Below are 19,613 nucleotides of genomic sequence, written 5' to 3' on the forward strand. Positions count from 1 at the left end.
GATCTACTTTTGTATTAATAATTATTTTTTTCAGTGTATACTGTACTGTACTGTACTTGCATTCAGCAGTCAGATCTTGTATTCTCTCTCGCTTTCTAAACGTCTGTTACTACCTCCTTCTTTCTTTCCTCCTGTCTCTCTCTCTCTCTCGCTTGGCCTTTCTTTTGGCATTGCAATGATGTTGCTTTTATTGTTAAATATTCAAATTTATACGAAGCATCTTCAACTGCAGCGCAGTTGTTGCTGTTTGCCAACTACAAACTATGTGTCAACAGAGCCCCTCCAATGGGTAGTGTGGGGGGAGGGCGGCAGCTGCGAGTCGGAGCAGAGGAGGACATTGAGGTGGTGCTGATGTTGCAGCCAGGTGGCTAGCTTGCAGGCAAGTTTCGAGCCGACTGACAGCGACAGCTGAAGAAAAGTGCTACAAAAAAGCTCCTGCTGCTGCAGCTGCATTATTTATCATGAAGTGTTGAGCACTCGCCAAAAAGTGAAGGGTTTCTGCAGCCTTTCCCTCCCGTAACATACCTCGGCAGCCCCTAGACGCCGACGTCCTTATGAGTTGGATGAAGATGCGCGACTGCGGGTCGAGGCTGTTCGCTCGACTCTTTGCATTTGAATTAAAGAGCACAGGCATCATCCTTAACATCCTTAGCATCCTCCTCATTCGCAGCCTCGCTCCCACTCACTCTCATGCCATCATTGCTCATTATCATCATACGGAAACATCATCATTGTCAAAGCGAGGTGCAGTCGTCTCTCGTTTTTGTTTAAGTGCCAGAAGCTGGCAACGTTTACATTTTTTGACAGCAGCCGCAAAGGCGAAACCACCAGGCCGAACCAACGCAACCACCGGCCCCTGTCGCCGCCACCAAACTCAGCCACCAACATGCGTGAATATGTTAAAAATGCAACCTGCCTCGCGCGACCCCCCTTAAATACCCTGTACCAATAAGAATGGCTAAAGAGGCTATAAAGTTTAGCAACTGAAGGTGACAGTCAGAAGTCGACAGCCTCGATCCGAAGAAGCTTATATATATTTTTATACATTATGTATTCATGGTCAGTACGACAAGTTGACTCGATATGAGCATATCATTCTCTTCGCACCTTCACTTAGAGGTTAGTTTATATAGGCTTTATCGACTCGACTTACTGATCTTAAAAATAATAATATATAACTATATATTTGATAGGAACCATGATGTCTCCGTCTATGCGTTACCCATTTCCTGTCAAAGCTGTGACACTCTAGCCTGTTGAGAATGTGTATTATGGCAAGCTCCAACCGTTTACAGGATAACTATAAGTCTGGCACGCTCGCCTGGAGCATACTGCCTGGTTTTGCAATTGTTTTTGTTGTATTTACTGCTTTTGTTGCATGTTATTCAAAGTATGCACATACACTTGACATTCCAAAGCTGTCATTTCGTTTGGGCGCCTGTGCAAATATTTATGAGCAGCAGTGTACGCTGTTTTAAGGATAGGGGGCAGAGGGCATGCCAAGTCTCTCCCGCTGCCTAATGAGCACTGGGCTGCATCAGCAACTCGGCCAGCTCGACTTTTAAAGCACTACGAAGTGGTCTCTGGGAGGCCACACCAGGAACAGGAGCGGGATGCTGACAGACACACAAGCATACAGTGAGCGCTAATGGGCAGTGGACAGGACAGTGAGCGCGTAATCAGCTTACGTAAATGTGCGTGGCTGCGGTCAAATGTAGTTGGGGATTTACGCAAAAAGGATTTCCATGCCATAAGCCACACGCTGGGCAATCGGCAAGGAAAGGAAGAGCAGGAGCTGCCAGCTGCCAGCTGCCAGGACAACGTCAAATGTTAAGTCGCAGCTGCTAAGTAACTTCAAGTCAAGTGACGTAAACGCCCATCCCGCCAGCCTGCACCCACCCTTTCGAGGGGGCGTGACAGCTGCTGCACCTGCACATTATGCCGACTAAAGCACTTGGGCGACTTTGGCAGACACCTCAAAAGGGCGCCAACGAATCGTCCTTCGAATGCCAATCGATAGTTTTTTCTGTTTGTCGACATCCTGCGAGTTGGACACGGCGAGTCCTTTCAAATATCCACAAGCACATGACCAGAACGGCAGCTTATTCTAAGCAAAGTGCAAAGCACTAGGCGGTAGCTCTTGGAATTTTTAAGGAATCGTTTATAGATCGCCGGAATCTTTTAAAACAATTCCCAATTTCAAATGTTTGCCAATTGTAATTGGCTAAGCTGGCTGCAAATCCCAACAGTTAATCTAATTTGCAGTGGGCCAAACAATTGTCCTTCAGCTGGTGACTCACAAAATAAGACAAATCGGAAAACGTATGCCTTTTCGAGCCTTGGATCGAGAATGTCGTCCGTCTGATAGACTCCATACTTCAGCAAGGGTCCGTTTACAAACCGTCCTTCTAAAGGAAGTAGGTGCTGTAAGCAAGCTAGAAATCAGGTCCAATATTGGTTCGATTTGATGCTTCTCAGTCAAAATAGAGGAACTAGCCACGAGTCAAATTATTGTGCATAAGAAAGTTCTGCTTCAGGCTCGCATTAAAGCACAAGCTTTATGGACTTCTGCAAGGACATAGCCACTTGAACTGCTGGTCGTCCAGACATTCAAGACTCGTGACACGAGCTCAACGCTTAGCCGAACTATTTGCCAAATTTCTTTGATGCGGCAATGAAACATCAAAAAGATGTCAACAGTCAACATGACAGAGACACACACAATGTGTGTGTGGATGTTGGCCTGTGTGTGTGTGTGCGTGTGTGCTGGCCACATTATTAACTAGTCGACAATTTGCTGCTGAATGAACTCAGCTAAGGCAGGGGGAGGGGGCACAGCAAAGGCGCTTGCCGGGTAGGCGTGACACCAGCGTCAAGGGCCAAGGCACTGCGGGATTAGGCTAGAGATTATGCTGGAAGAGAATTTTGTGATGTGGCTGCCGGTGCTGTGGGCAAACTTTTGCATATTTGTTAAATACTTTAATTAATAATTTAGAAAGATAGCTAAAGAGACAGCAAGACGACTGACAAGAGGGGGCGACGTCAAAGGGAGCTGGGCAGCCAGGCGCAAGGCTGCGACAGTTGGAGTAGGCAGCAGGCAGATGACAGAACCTCTGTCGCTGGCAAACAAACAGCAAGCAAAAGTTGAGCAAACAACTAACAAAAGATCAAGGATTATGCGTGCCCACACAGGGAGAGTGTGTCTGTGTGTGGGTGACTGTGTGTGTGTGTGCAGGCAGGATGTGCGGCACGCTGATGTGTGGTCGCCGCTGCCGCTGTGCTCGAGGACAGGTCGCCGCTCCGCACTCAACTCGGTGTCTGCTTCTCGGTGCTCGATGCTCGGCTTTTGTGCTCAGCAAAAGAAAACAATGAAGATTAGACTAAAACCATGAAGAGGAAGACAGGGCAGCGGGTCGCTGGTGGCTGTTGGCTGGACGGGTTGGTGTTGGGGGACTGCGTGAAATGCTCATACGGCAACTTGATGAGTTTAATTATTTGAATGCCTCAGTTCACATACACACACACACACACATGCATGGGTTGGATGGGAGGTGGGTGCCAAGGGCGCGCTAGTCAAACAAAAGGCAGCTGCCTTTGTCACATGCAGCACAGTACACCCCCCCCCCCCTCCCCCTCAACTCACCCTCTTTTGCGCCACTTACAAAAGCCAAAAGCATACAGAGGCCACAGGAGATGGAACAGGAGGCGCCCACATGCTTTTGTGCGTGCCAAGAAACAACGTGCCACGCCAGCCCCTGCACTCGGTCCTCTTTCGCGCCTACAGCCAGACAACATGCTGGCAAGTGTGTGTGTGTGTGTGTGTGTCTCTGCATCTATGTGTGTGTGTGTTTAACAATTCACAATCTTTTTTGCTATCCGCAGCATTATCTTTGTGTCATACTATGTACGGAATGGTACGGAATGTTTTTGAGCCAAGCTCACAACCTGCTTAAGTTTTTCATTGGGTGGAGCGGGGGATAGGTAGTAGCTAGGACCTGGACACCAGCAAACGCTCAAGGCGCAATTGCCACCCAACAAATGCGGTTGATGAGCAAATGGATTCAAGGCTCAACCTCAAATACTTCGAGAAGGCCGCTTAACATTGAGGCTAAAAGGGCCAGAGTCTGATTTTTTATAAAAACATTAAAAAACCAGTAAGAGGTTCTAGTCGGGAGCTCTCGTTTTGGAACGTCATTCCTCCGCGCGCAGCTATTACCCGAGATTTTAAAAAAGTTTCGATTTTCGCACCGACCTCTATTTAAAAAAAAAAACGTGATGTTACCCCTTGCTATTTTGGCGATTTGGGTCAAAATTTTGGATTTCCTTGTTTTTGATGCCAATCGATAGAACTGATCTTTACGAGTCAAAAATTGTATAAGATTCCAAAATCGGACACTATTTTCGGCGGAGTTATGTCGTTTTGGAACGTCATATCTCCGCGGGGAGTTATGTCGTTTTGGAACATCATATCTCCGCGGGGAGTTATGTCGTTTTGGAACGTCATACCTCCGCGCGGAGCTATTACCCGAGATATTAAAAAAGTTTCGATTTTCGCACTGACCTTTATTTAAAAAAAAAAAAACGTGATGTTACCCCTTGCTATTTTGGCGATTTGGGTCAAAATTTTGGATTTCCTTGTTTTTGATGCCAATCGATAGAACTGATCTTTACGAGTCAAAAATTGTATAAGATTCCAAAATCGGACACTATTTTCGGCGGAGTTATGTCGTTTTGGAACGTCATATCTCCGCGGGAAGCTATGTCGTTTTGGAACGTCATATCTCCGCGGGGAGTTATGTCGTTTTGGAACGTCATACCTCCGCGGGGAGTTATGTCGTTTTGGAGCGTCATATCTCCGCGGGGAGTTATGTCGTTTTGGAACGTCATATCTCCGCGGGAAGTTATGTCGCTTTGGAACGTCATATCTCCGCGGGAAGTTATGTCGTTTTGGAACGTCATATCTCCGCGGGGAGTTATGTCGTTTTGGAACGTCATACCTCCGCGCGGAGCTATTACCCGAGATATTAAAAAAGTTTCGATTTTCGCACCGACCTCTATTTAAAAAAAAAAAGTGATGTAACCCCTTACTATTTTGGCGATTTGGGTCAACATTTTGGATTTCCTTGTTTTTGATGCCAATCGATAGAACTGATCTTTACGAGTCAAACATTGTATAAGATTCCAAAATCGGACACTATTTTCGGCGGAGTTATGTTATTCCAAAATCGGATACTATTTTCGGCGGAGTTATGTCGTTTTGGAACGTCATATCTCCGCGGGTAGTTATGTCGTTTTGGAACGTCATATCTCCGCGGGAAGCTATGTCGTTTTGGAACGTCATATCTCCGCGGGGTGTTATGTCGTTTTGGAACGTCATATCTCCGCGGGGAGTTATGTCGTTTTGGAACGTCATATCTCCGCGGGGAGTTATGTCGTTTTGGAACGTCATATCTCCGCGGGGAGTTATGTCGTTTTGGAACGTCATAGCTCCGCGCGGAGCTATTACCCAAGATATTAAAAAAGTTTCGATTTTCGCACCGACCTCTATTTAAAAAAAAAAACGTGATGTAACCCCTTGCCATTTTGTCGATTTGGGTCAAAATTTTGGATTTCCTTGTTTTTGATGACAATCGATAGAACTGATCTTTACGAGTCAAAAATTGTATAAAATTCCAAAATCGGATACTATTTTCGGCGGAGTTATGTCGTTTTGGAACGTCATATCTCCGCGGGGAGTTATGTCGTTTTGGAACGTCATATCTCCGCGGGAAGCTATGTCGTTTTGGAACGTCATATCTCCGCGGGGTGTTATGTCGTTTTGGAACGTCATATCTCCGCGGGAAGCTATGTCGTTTTGGAACGTCATATCTCCGCGGGGGGTAATGTCGTTTTGGAACGTCATATCTCCGCGGGAAGTTATGTCGTTTTGGAACGTCATATCTCCGCGGGGAGTTATGTCGTTTTGGAACGTCATATCTGCGAGGGGAGTTATGTCTTTTTGGAACGTCATAACTCCGCGCGGAGCTATTACCCGAGATATTAAAAAAGTTTCGATTTTCGCACCGACCTCTATTTAAAAAAAAAAAACGTGATGTAACCCCTTGCTATTTTAGCGATTTGGGTCAAAATTTTGGATTTCCTTGTTTTTGATACCAATCGATAGTACTGATCTTTACGAGCCAAAAATTGTATAAGATTCCAAAGTCGGACACTATTTTCGGCGGAGTTATATCGTTTTGGAACGTCATATCTCCGCGGGAAGTTATGTCGTATTGGAACGTCATATCTCCGCGGGGAGATATCTCCGCGGGGAGATATGTCGTTTTGGAACGTTATATCTCCGCGGGAAGTTATGTCGTTTTGGAACGTCATATCTCCGCGGGAAGTTATGTCGTTTTGGAACGTCATATCTCCGCGGGGAGTTATGTCGTTTTGGAACGTCATACCTTCGCCCGGAGCTATTACCCGAGATATTAAAAAAATTTCGATTTTCGCACCGACCTCTATTTAAAAAAAAAAAACGTGATGTTACCCCTGGCTATTTTGGCGACTTGGGTGAAAATTTTGGATTTCCTTGTTTTTGATGCCAATCGATAGAACTGATCTTTACGAGTCAAAAATTGTATAAGATTCCAAAATCGGACACTATTTTCGGCGGAGTTATGTCGTTTTGGAACGTCATATCTCCGCGGGGAGTTATGTCGTTTTGGAACGTCATATCTCCGCGGGAAGTTATGTCGTTTTGGAACGTCATATCTCCGCGGGGAGTTATGTCGTTTTGGAACGTCATACCTCCGCGGGGAGTTATGTCGTTTTGGAACGTCATATCTCCGCGGGGAGTTATGGCGTTTTGGAACGTTATATCTCCGCGGGAAGTTATGTCGTTTTGGAACGTCATATCTCCGCGGGAAGGTATGTCGTTTTGGAACGTCATATCTCCGCGGGAAGTTATGGCTTTTGGAACGTTATATCTCCGCAGGAAGTTATGTCGTTTTGGAACGTCATATCTCCGCGGGAAGTTATGTCGTTTTGGAACGTCATATCTCCGCGGGAGGTTATGTCGTTTTGGAACGTCATATCTCCGCGGGGAGTTATGTCGTTTTGGAACGTCATACCTCCGCGCGGAGCTATTACCCGAGATATTAAAAAAGTTTCGATTTTCGCACCGACCTCTATTTAAAAAAAAAAACGTGATGTTACCCCTTGCTATTTTGGCGATTTGGGTCAACATTTTGGATTTCCTTGTTTTTGATGCCAATCGATAGAACTGATCTTTACGAGTCAAACATTGTATAAGATTCCAAAATCGGACACTATTTTCGGCGGAGTTATGTCGTTTTGGAACGTCATATCTCCGCGGGAAGTTATGTCGTTTTGGAACGTCATATCTCCGCGGGAAGCTATGGCGTTTTGGAACGTCATATCTCCGCGAGAAGTTATGTCGTTTTGGAACGTCATATCTCCGCGGGAAGTTATGTCGTATTGGAACGTCATATCCCCGCGGGAAGTTATGTCGTTTTGGAACGTCATATCTCCGCGGGGAGTAATGTCGTTTTGGAACGTCATACCTCCGCGCGGAGCTATTACCCGAGATATTTAAAAAGTTTCGATTTTCGCACCGACCTCTATTTAAAAAAAAAAACGTGATGTTACCCCTTGCTATTTTGGCGATTTGGGTCAAAATTTTGGATTTCCTTGTTTTTGATACCAATCGATAGTACTGATCTTTACGAGTCAAACATTGTATAAGATTCCAAAATCGGACACTATTTTCGGCGGAGCTATGTCGTTTTGGAACGTCATATCTCCGCGGGAAGTTATGTCGTTTTGGAACGTCATATCTCCGCGGGGAGCTATGGCGTTTTGGAACGTCATATCTCCGCGGGAAGTTATGTCGTTTTGGAACGTCATATCTCCGCGGGAAGTTGTGTCGTTTTGGAACGTCATATCTCCGCGGGGAGCTATGGCGTTTTGGAACGTCATATCTCCGCGGGAAGTTATGTCGTTTTGGAACGTCATATCTCCGCGGGAAGTTATGTCGTATTGGAACATCATATCTCCGCGGGAAGTTATGTCGTATTGGAACGTCATATCTCCGCGGGGAGTTATGGCGTTTTGGAACTTTATATCTCCGCGGGAAGTTATGTCGTTTTGGAACGTCATATCTCCGCGGGAAGTTATGTCGTTTTGGAACGTCATATCTCCGCGGGAAGTTATGTCGTTTTGGAACGTCATATCTCCGCGGGGAGTTATGTCGTTTTGGTACGTCATATCTCCGCGGGGAGTAATGTCGTTTTGGAACGTCATACCTCCGCGCGGAGCTATTACCCGAGATATTAAAAAAGTTTCGATTTTCGCACCGACCTCTATTTAAAAAAAAAAAACGTGATGTTACCCCTTGCTATTTTGGCGACTTGGGTGAAAATTTTGGATTTCCTTGTTTTTGATGCCAATCGATAGAACTGATCTTTACGATTCAAAAATTGTATAAGATTCCAAAATCGGACACTATTTTCGGCGGAGTTATGTCGTTTTGGAACGTCATATCTCCGCGGGGAGTTATGTCGTTTTGGAACGTCATATCTCCGCGGGAAGTTATGTCGTTTTGGAAAGTCATATCTCCGCGGGAAGTTATGTCGTTTTGGAACGTTATACCTCGGCGCGGAGCTATTACCCGAGATATTAAAAAAGTTTCGATTTTCGCAGCGACCTCTATTTAAAAAAAAAAAAACGTGATGTAACCCCTTGCTATTTTGGCGATTTGGGTCAAAATTTTGGATTTCCTTGTTTTTGATGCCAATAGATAGAACTGATCTTTACGAGTCGAAAATTGTATAAAATTCCAAAATCGGATACTATTTTCGGCGGAGTTATGTCGTTTTGGAACGTCATATCTCCGCGGGGAGTTATGTCGTTTTGGAACGTCATATCTCCGCGGGAAGCTATGTCGTTTTGGAACGTCATATCTCCGCGGGGTGTTATGTCGTTTTGGAACGTCATATCTGCGCGGAGAGTTATGTCGTTTTGCAACGTCATATCTCCGCGGGGAGTTATGTCGTTTTGGAACGTCATATCTCCGCGGGGAGTTATGTCGTTTTGGAACGTCATATCTCCGCGGGGAGTTATGTCGTTTTGGAACGTCATATCTCCGCGGGGAGTTATGTCGTTTTGGAACGTCATATCTCCGCGGGAAGTTATGTCGTTTTGGAACGTCATATCTCCGCGGGGAGTTATGTCGTTTTGGAACGTCATAACTCCCCGCGGAGCTCTTACCCGAGATATTAAAAAAGTTTCGATTTTCGCACCGACCTCTATTTAAAAAAAAAAAAACGTGATGTAACCCCTTGCCATTTTGTCGATTTGGGTCAAAATTTTGGATTTCCTTGTTTTTGATGACAATCGATAGAACTGATCTTTACGAGTCAAAAATTGTATAAAATTTCAAAATCGGATACTATTTTCGGCGGAGTTATGTCGTTTTGGAACGTCATATCTCCGCGGGGAGTTATGTCGTTTTGGAACGTCATATCTCCGCGGGAAGCTATGTCGTTTTGGAACGTCATATCTCCGCGGGGTGTTATGTCGTTTTGGAACGTCATATCTCCGCGGGGGGCTATGTCGTTTTGGAACGTCATATCTCCGCGGGAAGTTATGTCGTTTTGGAACGTCATATCTCCGCGGGGAGTTATGTCGTTTTGGAACGTCATATCTGCGAGGGGAGTTATGTCGTTTTGGAACGTCATAACTCCGCGCGGAGCTATTACCCGAGATATTAAAAAAGTTTCGATTTTCGCACCGACCTCTATTTAAAAAAAAAAACGTGATGTAACCCCTTGCTATTTTGGCGATTTGGGTCAACATTTTGGATTTCCTTGTTTTTGATGCCAATCGATAGTACTGATCTTTACGAGTCAAAAATTGTATAAGATTCCAAAGTCGGACACTATTTTCGGCGGAGTTATATCGTTTTGGAACGTCATATCTCCGCGGGGAGTTATGTCGTTTGGGAATATCATATCTCCGCGGGGAGCTATGTCGTTTCGGAACGTCATATCTCCGCGGGAAGCTATGTCGTTTTGGAACGTCATATCTCCGCGGGGTGCTATGTCGTTTTGGAACGTCATATCTCCGCGGGAAGCTATGTCGTTTTGGAACGTCATATCTCCGCGGGGGGCTATGTCGTTTTGGAACGTCATATCTCCGCGGGAAGTTATGTCGTTTTGGAACGTCATATCTCCGCGGGGAGTTATGTCGTTTTGGAACGTCATATCTGCGAGGGGAGTTATGTCGTTTTGGAACGTCATAACTCCGCGCGGAGCTATTACCCGAGATATTAAAAAAGTTTCGATTTTCGCACCGACCTCTATTTAAAATAAAAAAACGTGATGTAACCCCTTGCTATTTTGGCGATTTGGGTCAAAATTTTGGATTTCCTTGTTTTTGATGCCAATCGATAGTACTGATCTTTACGAGTCAAAAATTGTATAAGATTCCAAAGTCGGACACTATTTTCGGCGGAGTTATATCGTTTTGGAACGTCATATCTCCGCGGGGAGTTATGTCGTTTGGGAACATCATATCTCCGCGGGGAGCTATGTCGTTTTGGAACGTCATATCTCCGCGGGGAGTTATGTCGTTTTGGAACGTCATAGCTCCGCGGGAAGCTATGTCGTTTTGGAACGTCATATCTCCGCGGGGAGTTATGTCGTTTTGGAACGTCATATCTCCGCGGGAAGCTATGTCGTTTTGGAACGTCATATCTCCGCGGGGTGTTATGTCGTTTTGGAACGTCATATCTCCGCGGGAAGCTATGTCGTTTTGGAACGTCATATCTCCGCGGGGAGTTATGTCGTTGTGGAACGTCATATCTCCGCGGGGAGTTATGTCGTTTTGGAACGTCATATCTCCGCGGGGAGTTATGTCGTTTTGGAACGTCATATCTCCGCGGGGAGTTATGTCGTTTTGGAACGTCATATCTCCGCGGGGGTTATGTCGTTTTGGAACGTCATATCTCCGCGGGAAGTTATGTCGTTTTGGAACGTCATACCTCCGCGCGGAGCTATTACCCGAGATATTAAAAAAATCTCGATTTTCGCACCGACCTCTATTTAAAAAAAAAAAACGTGATGTAACCCCTTGCCATTTTGTCGATTTGGGTCAAAATTTTGGATTTCCTTGTTTTTGATGACAATCGATAGAACTGATCTTTACGAGTCAAAAATTGTATAAAATTCCAAAATCGGATACTATTTTCGGCGGAGTTATGTCGTTTTGGAACGTCATATCTCCGCGGGGAGTTTTGTCGTTTTGGAACGTCATATCTCCGCGGGAAGCTATGTCGTTTTGGAACGTCATATCTCCGCGGGGTGTTATGTCGTTTTGGAACGTCATATCTCCGCGGGAAGCTATGTCGTTTTGGAACGTCATATCTCCGCGGGGGGTTATGTCGTTTTGGAACGTCATATCTCCGCGGGAAGTTATGTCGTTTTGGAACGTCATATCTCCGCGAGGAGTTATGTCGTTTTGGAACGTCATATCTCTGTGGGGAGTTATGTCGTTTTGGAACGTCATACCTCCGCGCGGAGCTATTACCCGAGATATTAAAAAAATTTCGATTTTCGCTCCGACCTCTATTTAAAAAAAAAAATACGTGATGTAACCCCTTGCCATTTTGTCGATTTGGGTCAAAATTTTGGATTTCCTTGTTTTTGATGACAATCGATAGGATAGCACTGATCTTTACGAGTCAAAAATTGTACAAAATTCCAAAATCGGACACTATTTTCGGCGGAGTTATTTCGTTTTGGAATGTGTTATCTCCGCGGGAGTTATGTCGTTTTGGAACGTCATATCTCCGCGGGAAGCTATGTCGTTTTGGAACGTCATATCTCCGCGGGGAGTTATGTCGTTTTGGAACGTCATATCTCCGCGGGGAGTTATGTCGTTTTGAAACGTCATATCTCCGCGGGGAGTTATGTCGTTTGGGAATATCATATCTCCGCGGGGAGCTATGTCGTTTCGGAACGTCATATCTCCGCGGGAAGCTATGTCGTTTTGGAACGTCATATCTCCGCGGGGTGCTATGTCGTTTTGGAACGTCATATCTCCGCGGGAAGCTATGTCGTTTTGGAACGTCATATCTCCGCGGGGGGCTATGTCGTTTTGGAACGTCATATCTCCGCGGGAAGTTATGTCGTTTTGGAACGTCATATCTCCGCGGGGAGTTATGTCGTTTTGTAACGTCATATCTCCGCGGGAAGCTATGTCGTTTTGGAACGTCATACCTCCGCGCGGAGCTATTACCCTAGATATTAAAAAAGTTTCGATTTTCGCACCGACCTCGATGTTGAACAAAAAGTGATTTGCCATTTTGGCGATTTGGCTATTACCCGAGATATTAAAAAAGTTTCGATTTTCGCACTGACCTTTATTTAAAAAAAAAAAAAAACCTGATGTAACCCCTTGCTATTTTGGCGATTTGGGTCCGCACTCAAAGAGGTATAACATTTTTAAATCGGACATTATTTACCGAGATATTAAAAAAAATCATCGAAAAGTTTCGATTTTCGCACCGACCTCGATTTTGAAAAAATCGTGATGACTTGGAAGGTATATCTGCGAGGGGAGTCGTTTTAAAACGTCATATCTCCCCTGCTGCTCTATTCAATTGCGCAGTTGCATATAGCTTTGGTTTTTTTTAACCGATCTTTATGAAATTTTCTACAGTATATCTTATTGTATCATAGAATTTTTGTGTATACTGAAACAGTCAATTGCATTTAAATTTTGGCTTAAATTGGTTGGCAATAAAGGTTTGGTTATTAACTTGATTTATAGCTCTGGGGTGGTAGCGGAGAGGTGGCGATAGGTATAAAATGAAAGATACTGGAAAACATATCATGTTTCGTGACTCTAGCTCTTATTATTTACCAAAACTGCCCAAAAAAACAGAATATCGATATCGATTTCTATCGATTGCTTGGAAACGGAGTAAGTTATCGATTATCGGAAACAAACTCGATCTGCGCAGGTACTAGGAGCATCTACATCTAAAATTTCAAGTCTCTAGCTCTTATATGTTCTGAGATCCTTGCGTTCATACATATGGACGGACGGACAGACATACGCACATGGCTAGATCGACTCGGCTATTGATGCTGATCAAGAATATATATACTTTATGGGGTCGAAGATGCTTCCTTCTCCTGTTACATACATTTGGATTTTGCACAAATACAATATACCTTTACACCCATTTTTAATGGGTCCAGGGTATAAAAATACAAAAGCTCTCAACTATGAGGAAAAATGTACTCAGCATGAATTTATAGTGTTGTCAACCACACTATTTCTCGTTATACTTTACTTACGCTCCAGTTACTATATTGAAGATTCATTTAGGTTCTCTTTTGTTTGATTTAACAACAAGTTATTTAAATATGGAATAGCTCAAAATCGATGTCAAGCGGCGGCTGCAAAATGCAGAAGCATTTTGTCAAATTGGCCACAGAAATGGCCTCTTTGATGTCATTACCACAGCACACACGTACACAGACGCACACATATTCAACTCCCACTCCCACTCGAAGACAATGGAATGGTCCTGCGGTGAGCTGGTGCGACTGATGAAATGCGATGTTGGCCGCAAATGCAAATGGAGCTCGGGCTCTGGACTGGAGCTAGAGCTGCTGCTGCTGCTGCTGCTGTTGCTGCTGCTGCCGCAGATATACTAGGAGGTGGCATTTGGGGCGGATGGGGGCTGGCGAACTTCACTTAATGTCATCTTAATTGCATTGTTTCAGCCACAAATTACAAAACGAGTTCTGCACAAGGTAACAAAACGTCGTCAGCGCCATGGCCTCAGCACCTGCTGTTGTGTGCTGCTGCTGTTAGTTCTAGTTGCTGGCTACTGGCTCCTAACTGGAGCTGCTGCTACAGTGAGAGAACTTAATATGTAAGAACATAGTGATCGGAATTAGTCGACTGTGAAATGGACAGCAACAAGTTTCCGGCAAGAGCTAAACATTATATGGTTTGCAACTGTGACTCAAGAACTGCTCAATGGCAATTGTTGGTTGAAAACTCAAATTCTACAACTGAATTGAAAATGAATCCCAAATATTGTGAGTCCAAAACTAGTATTTAAAACAGTTTAAAAATTCGGACTCTATAACAATGTGTCTTAAGCCGTGACTCTTAATAAATATTTGTGATATCTTTTAAATAAATATCTGTGATTCTAAAACTGCAATTCTAGAATAATCGCATACGAATATTTATAATGTTATATGTATCATTGGAACTGCAACTGCAATCCAGCGAATCCCAAACTGTTAGCTGTAGCTCGCAAACTGTGACTTACATCACTTTAATTAAATAAGTGCTTTTGTAAATGTGGATGATCAAATATTTACGAATTAAGGTAACAGAAGAAAGAGATGTTTTTTATCAGTGTACAGTTTTCTGCCACAACAATAACAGCTTAATGTGTGTGTGTCTCTGTGTGCGGTTTGGGGTATGTGTGTGTGTATGAAAGAGTGTGCCCATAAAAAGAATCAATTGTGTGTGACCAAATTAAGTTCACTGACTCGCACACACATCGAGAGATCCCTCTCAGGGTATGCGTGCGTCTGTGTGTGTGTCTCCATTGTCAAGTGAAAGCCAAACAGGGATTCATTTGAATTGAGTGGCGCCACCAATGGGCCAAAGCACGAGGTACTAGCTGCACAGGCTGCGACTCGCGGGGCTGAGGAAATAGCCAGACGACCAGGTTGTCCCTGCAGCAGGCCCGTGTCCAGCACTGGCAGCTAAATCCAACTCCCTCGCTGCAATCGTCCTCACCACGCACCTCTCGTCTTTCGACGACCCAGCGCTGGATTGTCTAACGGCAAATGGCAGGTGTTGGCTCCGACTGCTGCTTCGCTGTGCACAACTAAATTGAAAACAGTGCGGAGCATCGCACACGCTGAATGCGTTAGCCAAAAATGCTGCAATGGTCAAACAACTGGTGTGTGTGTGTGTGTGCGTGTGTGTTTAGGAGGCACTCTATTTCTCTCTCTTCATTTCTTCCCCTTTTACGTTTTCTAAACTCTGCTCGCTGTGCTGAGTGAACAGCTACTCATAATGGAGCAATGGGTGTTGCATTAACGTTTCCAAGCAGTGCTGTAAAACGCATTAAGGTGTTGCCTCAATATCTTTTATATATCGCATTTACACAGGGAGTCTTTGCTCTCACTTATTTTTAGTGAGGCATTTTAGCCTAGGCTTTATTTTGTATTTCATTGACCATGCTATCGATTATTACAGCTGTCGTTTTATTTTCTAAATCCGTTGAAAATGGGTAAAAAGGGCAACATGTTTTTGTTAAAGTGTATGTAACAGAAAGCAGCTCGGACCCATAAAAAGTATATATACTCGATTAGGACGACATCTTATGAGCAACAGAAGAGGTCATTGAAAAACTACAAGAAATATTTTACTTGATCTGCCCATGTTAAGTGGCTTAATACATATAAACAACTTTTTGCTGCTCTTTTCGTTAATTTTTTAATTCTTAGAGTATAATAGATTATACTTTTGCTCTTTACCGCCAATCGCACTTATCCCATACTGCTTTCAGCAAAAATCGAAAAAATGCCTTTCGACATTTGCTCCCGAAAGTCGATAGCATAGTGTTGAATTTAAGGAGCACTGTATTTCGTCAGTGTTGAAAACATTTTCAACCGAGTGTCACAAACTGTAAATTGACAAAAGTTATAAAGGGTTTTTTTTTGGAAAAGCTAATTTGCCGCAAAACGTTCAAAATGGATAACAACGCAAGTCTACAGCATTGTAGAAATGTGAATAAATATTCCACAAAAGCAAATATTTGTTGAAGTAGCTACTTTTATAACACCCGCAGCGCATCAAGAACCCACGTTAATTGAAAAGGAGATTATTGCGAATATTGTCCAGAAATGCCAACTAATTAAAATAAAGCTGGCGGCATGCGCTGCGCCTGGGGTACTCAAAAGGGAACTGAATGCCTGTAGGCTCATCAAAGCAGAGCCTTTCGAAGATGAAAAGAATATGGATTTGGTATCCAAGCAGCAATAAATATCTTATATTAGGGCGTTTTCACTAATGAGTTATACTCATAATTTTTTATGGCCCAGTTAAATTCTATAAATATGTGCACTACTCCTTGGAATAAATTACATAACTGACGTTTTCTACAGCCGACCCCATTTTAGGCATAATACTTTAACTTAAGAGTGAACTCAAATAATATTTATTCCAAAGAATTTTTCTGTTCTGGGATCTGGGCTCAGGACAAGTACACAGGCAAGGGTAACAGATTCCATCTTGGGAACAAGAGGGGGTTAGGAATAAAGAAAGAAAGAAAGTCACCTACGAATAACCCGGTTTAGTCGATAATATCACTATCATCGTATATATACATAATTTATAAGGGCATCTATGTATATGTTAGACTGCAGGGCATACACTATAAACCATTTCGCTTCCAATCTTAAAAATCCAAGCCTCCTAATCGACATTATCCAGCACTGTTTTTACCGATTATCGATTCAGAGATTCTAAACTGTTATCGACACGTGATGTCCAGGACATCAATACAAAATCTTTGTATATCAAGAGCATTTAATTTTGTCAGTCTTTTGGATATCGTTATCTAAATGTCACGAACAATGAATCGACAAAAAAATAAAAAAAGGCAATACCATAAGATGTTACAACAAAAGTCGGAAAGGGATAAACGAGTAAGTGTATCGCATTTCTGGCATGCGCATATATACGCTAGAGATTTTCCCAATTAAGGATCTTTATGTGCTCACCTGCACGGAATGTCATCAAGCATTTCCGCCCCGCTACTTTCGTGGCCAGATCAGGGAGTTTCGCATGTGCAAGATGTGCAAGAAGAATAACCCGGAAATATGCAAATATTTGGATAAGTATGTGTATCACCCGAACCATATACATGACTGTCATCCATATCAGAGACGCCTGAAGAGGATAATCCAAAAATGCGAACTTCTTAAGATTAAGTTGTTGACCCGCAATCATCAATATGGCTACAAACCAGCTTCATCCAAATTGGACAGTCACGACGTGAATGCAAAGGCTGTGCAACTATTAAAAAGTCTGATCTATAAGTGTGAGATCGTCGACAAGGAACTGGGGTCTTACGACCTCTACAAGGCCAGGCCGGTCGAAGGCGAAAAAAATGCGGAGATTAAGATGGAGCTATGAATGTATTCCACAAATCAAATAAATAAAGCTTTTTAAGCTGACCCAATTTTACATTTCCGTTCAAGACCGATTTTCTTTAACCTAACAACTTTATATACTTACATACTTAGTAAGAATGTGCTTCTGCAGTGAAAAAAGTTGTTTGCTTAGGGAACGTTACATTCTGCCCCCTTGTCGTATGTGAACTATTTTATTTTATTTTTAATAAGTGTGCTGCTTTATATTTAAGACAAATTCCTAACTGCTTTTTCGCACTAACCCAATACTTTTCTTTCAGCGCAAATCGTTGTGAACCGATAAACGTTCAGAGAGCTTTTATCACTGTAACGTGCTGTCAAACGATAAAACAATAACATTAGTGTTGAGAAGTACACCAAACATGAGTCAAAAACTGCGAGGCCCTCGAAAAGGAGCTGGCGACCTGTAAGCTCTATAAAGCAGAGCTAATTCTAGGTGAGAGGGAGGAAACCAACTAGAATGGTAAATAATTCATTGGGCTATACTAAACGGTATTACTTACTATTTTTTAGCTTCTAGCTCATTTCTGATATATATAATTACTCTTCGGCATATAATAACCGACTGAATTCCACAAATCGATTGGCAAAATTAGGTTATGTAGTAGAGCGGGAAATACAATTCTAGATGGAAACTGGTTAAAAGCATTATCAAAACTTTTTACTCCCCTTTTAATCTGTATACTTCTCATTGGCTTGTTGTATACTTAAACCTCTCCAAATCAAATTGAAAGTACTTTTCTGCTGTAGAGTCCTTTACAAATTGGTTTATTATCTCTTGCCAAATAAATAAATAGTGGAAATAAGACGGCGTTGCACGTCGGATTGTTAGAATAGAGAATTCGAATAAAGAAACAGAACAGATCAGAACTGTTCAATAAAAAGCTCTCTTTCAAACACCAACTTATCGGTCTTTGAGAACACTGCTAAAAACATACCGATATCCAGATCTTGTACTGTTATCGACACATGCTGTCAAACGACAAAAAAGCCTTGTATAAAAATAGCATTCATTTTTTTTTTTCATTTTTGAGAACGTCCTCAGCCAAATGTCGCGAACTGTGAATAAAGGCAAAACCATAAAGAAGCGTGTCCATAAAGAGCTGCCTAGTCGAAAGCCGTCCGAAATGGAGAACTATGTAAGTATGTGGCAGCTTCGCCATGCTCAGGTATAATTAACACCTTTCGATTACAGGATCTGTATGTGCTCACCTGCACGGAGTGCCATCATGCATTCCCGCCACACTACTTTCGTGGCCAGATAAGGGAGTTTCGCATGTGTGAGATGTGCAAGAAGAACAATCCGGAAATATACAAGTATTTGGAGAAATACGTTTACCACCCGCGCCGTAACAAAAGCTGGCAACCATTTCAGCAACGCCTGGACGGAATAGCCCAGAAATGCGAACTGCTAAAGACCGAGCTGACGGCCTACAAGCGTCAGTATTGCGACAAGCCCTATTCACCCAATCTTGATGATGACGATGTTGATGCCCGGGCTGCGCAACTGTTGCAGAGTCTTATCGAGAGATGCGAGAGCTTTGAATTGGACCTGGAGGCTTGTAAGCCTAATAAAGCAAGACAAGTCGAAGACATAAAGAATGGGAAGACAAAGATAGAGCAATAATTGTGTAATACCAAGGGCTACCCGCCCATGGGTTGTACCAATCGGTATTAGTAACTAGTTCGCCCATCTCGTTTGTGATAGATATGTGCCTTAATTTTCAGAATAAACAAAGCTTACGTGGCTGCCTTAATTGTACGGATCGGCTCATAAAATTTTGATTAAGGCCCAAACCGAGGAACATTGCACGAGCCAGCAATTTTGTTGATCCAAGAACCAAGTAGTACATTTCCGCGGAAGGTGCCGTCATTCAACCGGATACTGAAGCACTGCAGCGCAATGTACCAGGTATGCATTTAGGACCAGCTTAGACTTGATATCCACTGTGCTGCTGTCTGCGATTCAAATTTCAGATTGTTCATTTACACTTGAAATGTTATTTAAGTGGCATTCACGAATTCACATGGTTACGCACAAAAATTGTATATCCAATTATATCGTTTTTTCACGCAAAGATATATTCAATATATATGGTTATATCGGTGAAAAAGCGTAAATAAATCACTTGCATTACATTTTATTAAAACCCGTACACTTGAATAAATTTATAAAGCTTAAAAGAAACAGCAATGAATCCAACGCTGACTTATCACACTTACCCAACACTGTTCTAATCGAATCCGAGACCTTTCAGTCCTATCGACGCGTGTCATTAAAATATCGACTAGGCAGAGCTGTATCTTGCGAACGGTTAAATGCATTTGTCAGTGTTGAAAACATCA

At 43.1% G+C, this 19,613-nt stretch overlaps 2 protein-coding genes across 2 annotated transcripts; both read left to right on the forward strand.

Moving 5' to 3' along the window:
- Positions 1-15,719: 15,719 nt before the first annotated feature.
- LOC6633841 (uncharacterized) lies at positions 15,720-17,301 on the forward strand. The gene is made up of 3 exons (XM_002057016.4): positions 15,720-15,839; positions 15,902-16,760; positions 16,819-17,301. The coding sequence occupies exons 2-3, from the start codon at positions 16,677-16,679 to the stop codon at positions 17,248-17,250; spliced, it is 516 nt and encodes a 171-aa protein (XP_002057052.3). The 5' UTR covers positions 15,720-15,839; positions 15,902-16,676; the 3' UTR covers positions 17,251-17,301.
- Positions 17,302-17,537: 236 nt separating this feature from the next.
- On the forward strand, positions 17,538-18,938 carry LOC6633462 (uncharacterized). Its single transcript, XM_002057017.4, has 3 exons — positions 17,538-17,703; positions 18,313-18,406; positions 18,463-18,938. Exons 2-3 carry the CDS (start codon positions 18,317-18,319, stop codon positions 18,892-18,894), a joined length of 522 nt encoding a protein of 173 aa, XP_002057053.1. The 5' UTR covers positions 17,538-17,703; positions 18,313-18,316; the 3' UTR covers positions 18,895-18,938.
- Positions 18,939-19,613: the final 675 nt, after the last annotated feature.

This window comes from Drosophila virilis, chromosome X (assembly GCF_030788295.1).
Source record: "Drosophila virilis strain 15010-1051.87 chromosome X, Dvir_AGI_RSII-ME, whole genome shotgun sequence".
Taxonomy (NCBI): Eukaryota; Metazoa; Arthropoda; class Insecta; order Diptera; family Drosophilidae; genus Drosophila; species Drosophila virilis.

Bases quoted from the DNA above. Each gene is read 5' to 3' on its own strand.
- LOC6633841 (XM_002057016.4), top strand. From the start codon at position 16,677: ATGTCACGAACAATGAATCGACAAAAAAATAAAAAAAGGCAATACCAT. The intron at 16,761-16,818 runs GTAAGTGTATCG...TTCCCAATTAAG, and splicing joins AGTCGGAAAGGGATAAACGA to GATCTTTATGTGCTCACCTG.
- LOC6633462 (XM_002057017.4), top strand. From the start codon at position 18,317: ATGTCGCGAACTGTGAATAAAGGCAAAACCATAAAGAAGCGTGTCCAT. The intron at 18,407-18,462 runs GTAAGTATGTGG...TTTCGATTACAG, and splicing joins CGTCCGAAATGGAGAACTAT to GATCTGTATGTGCTCACCTG.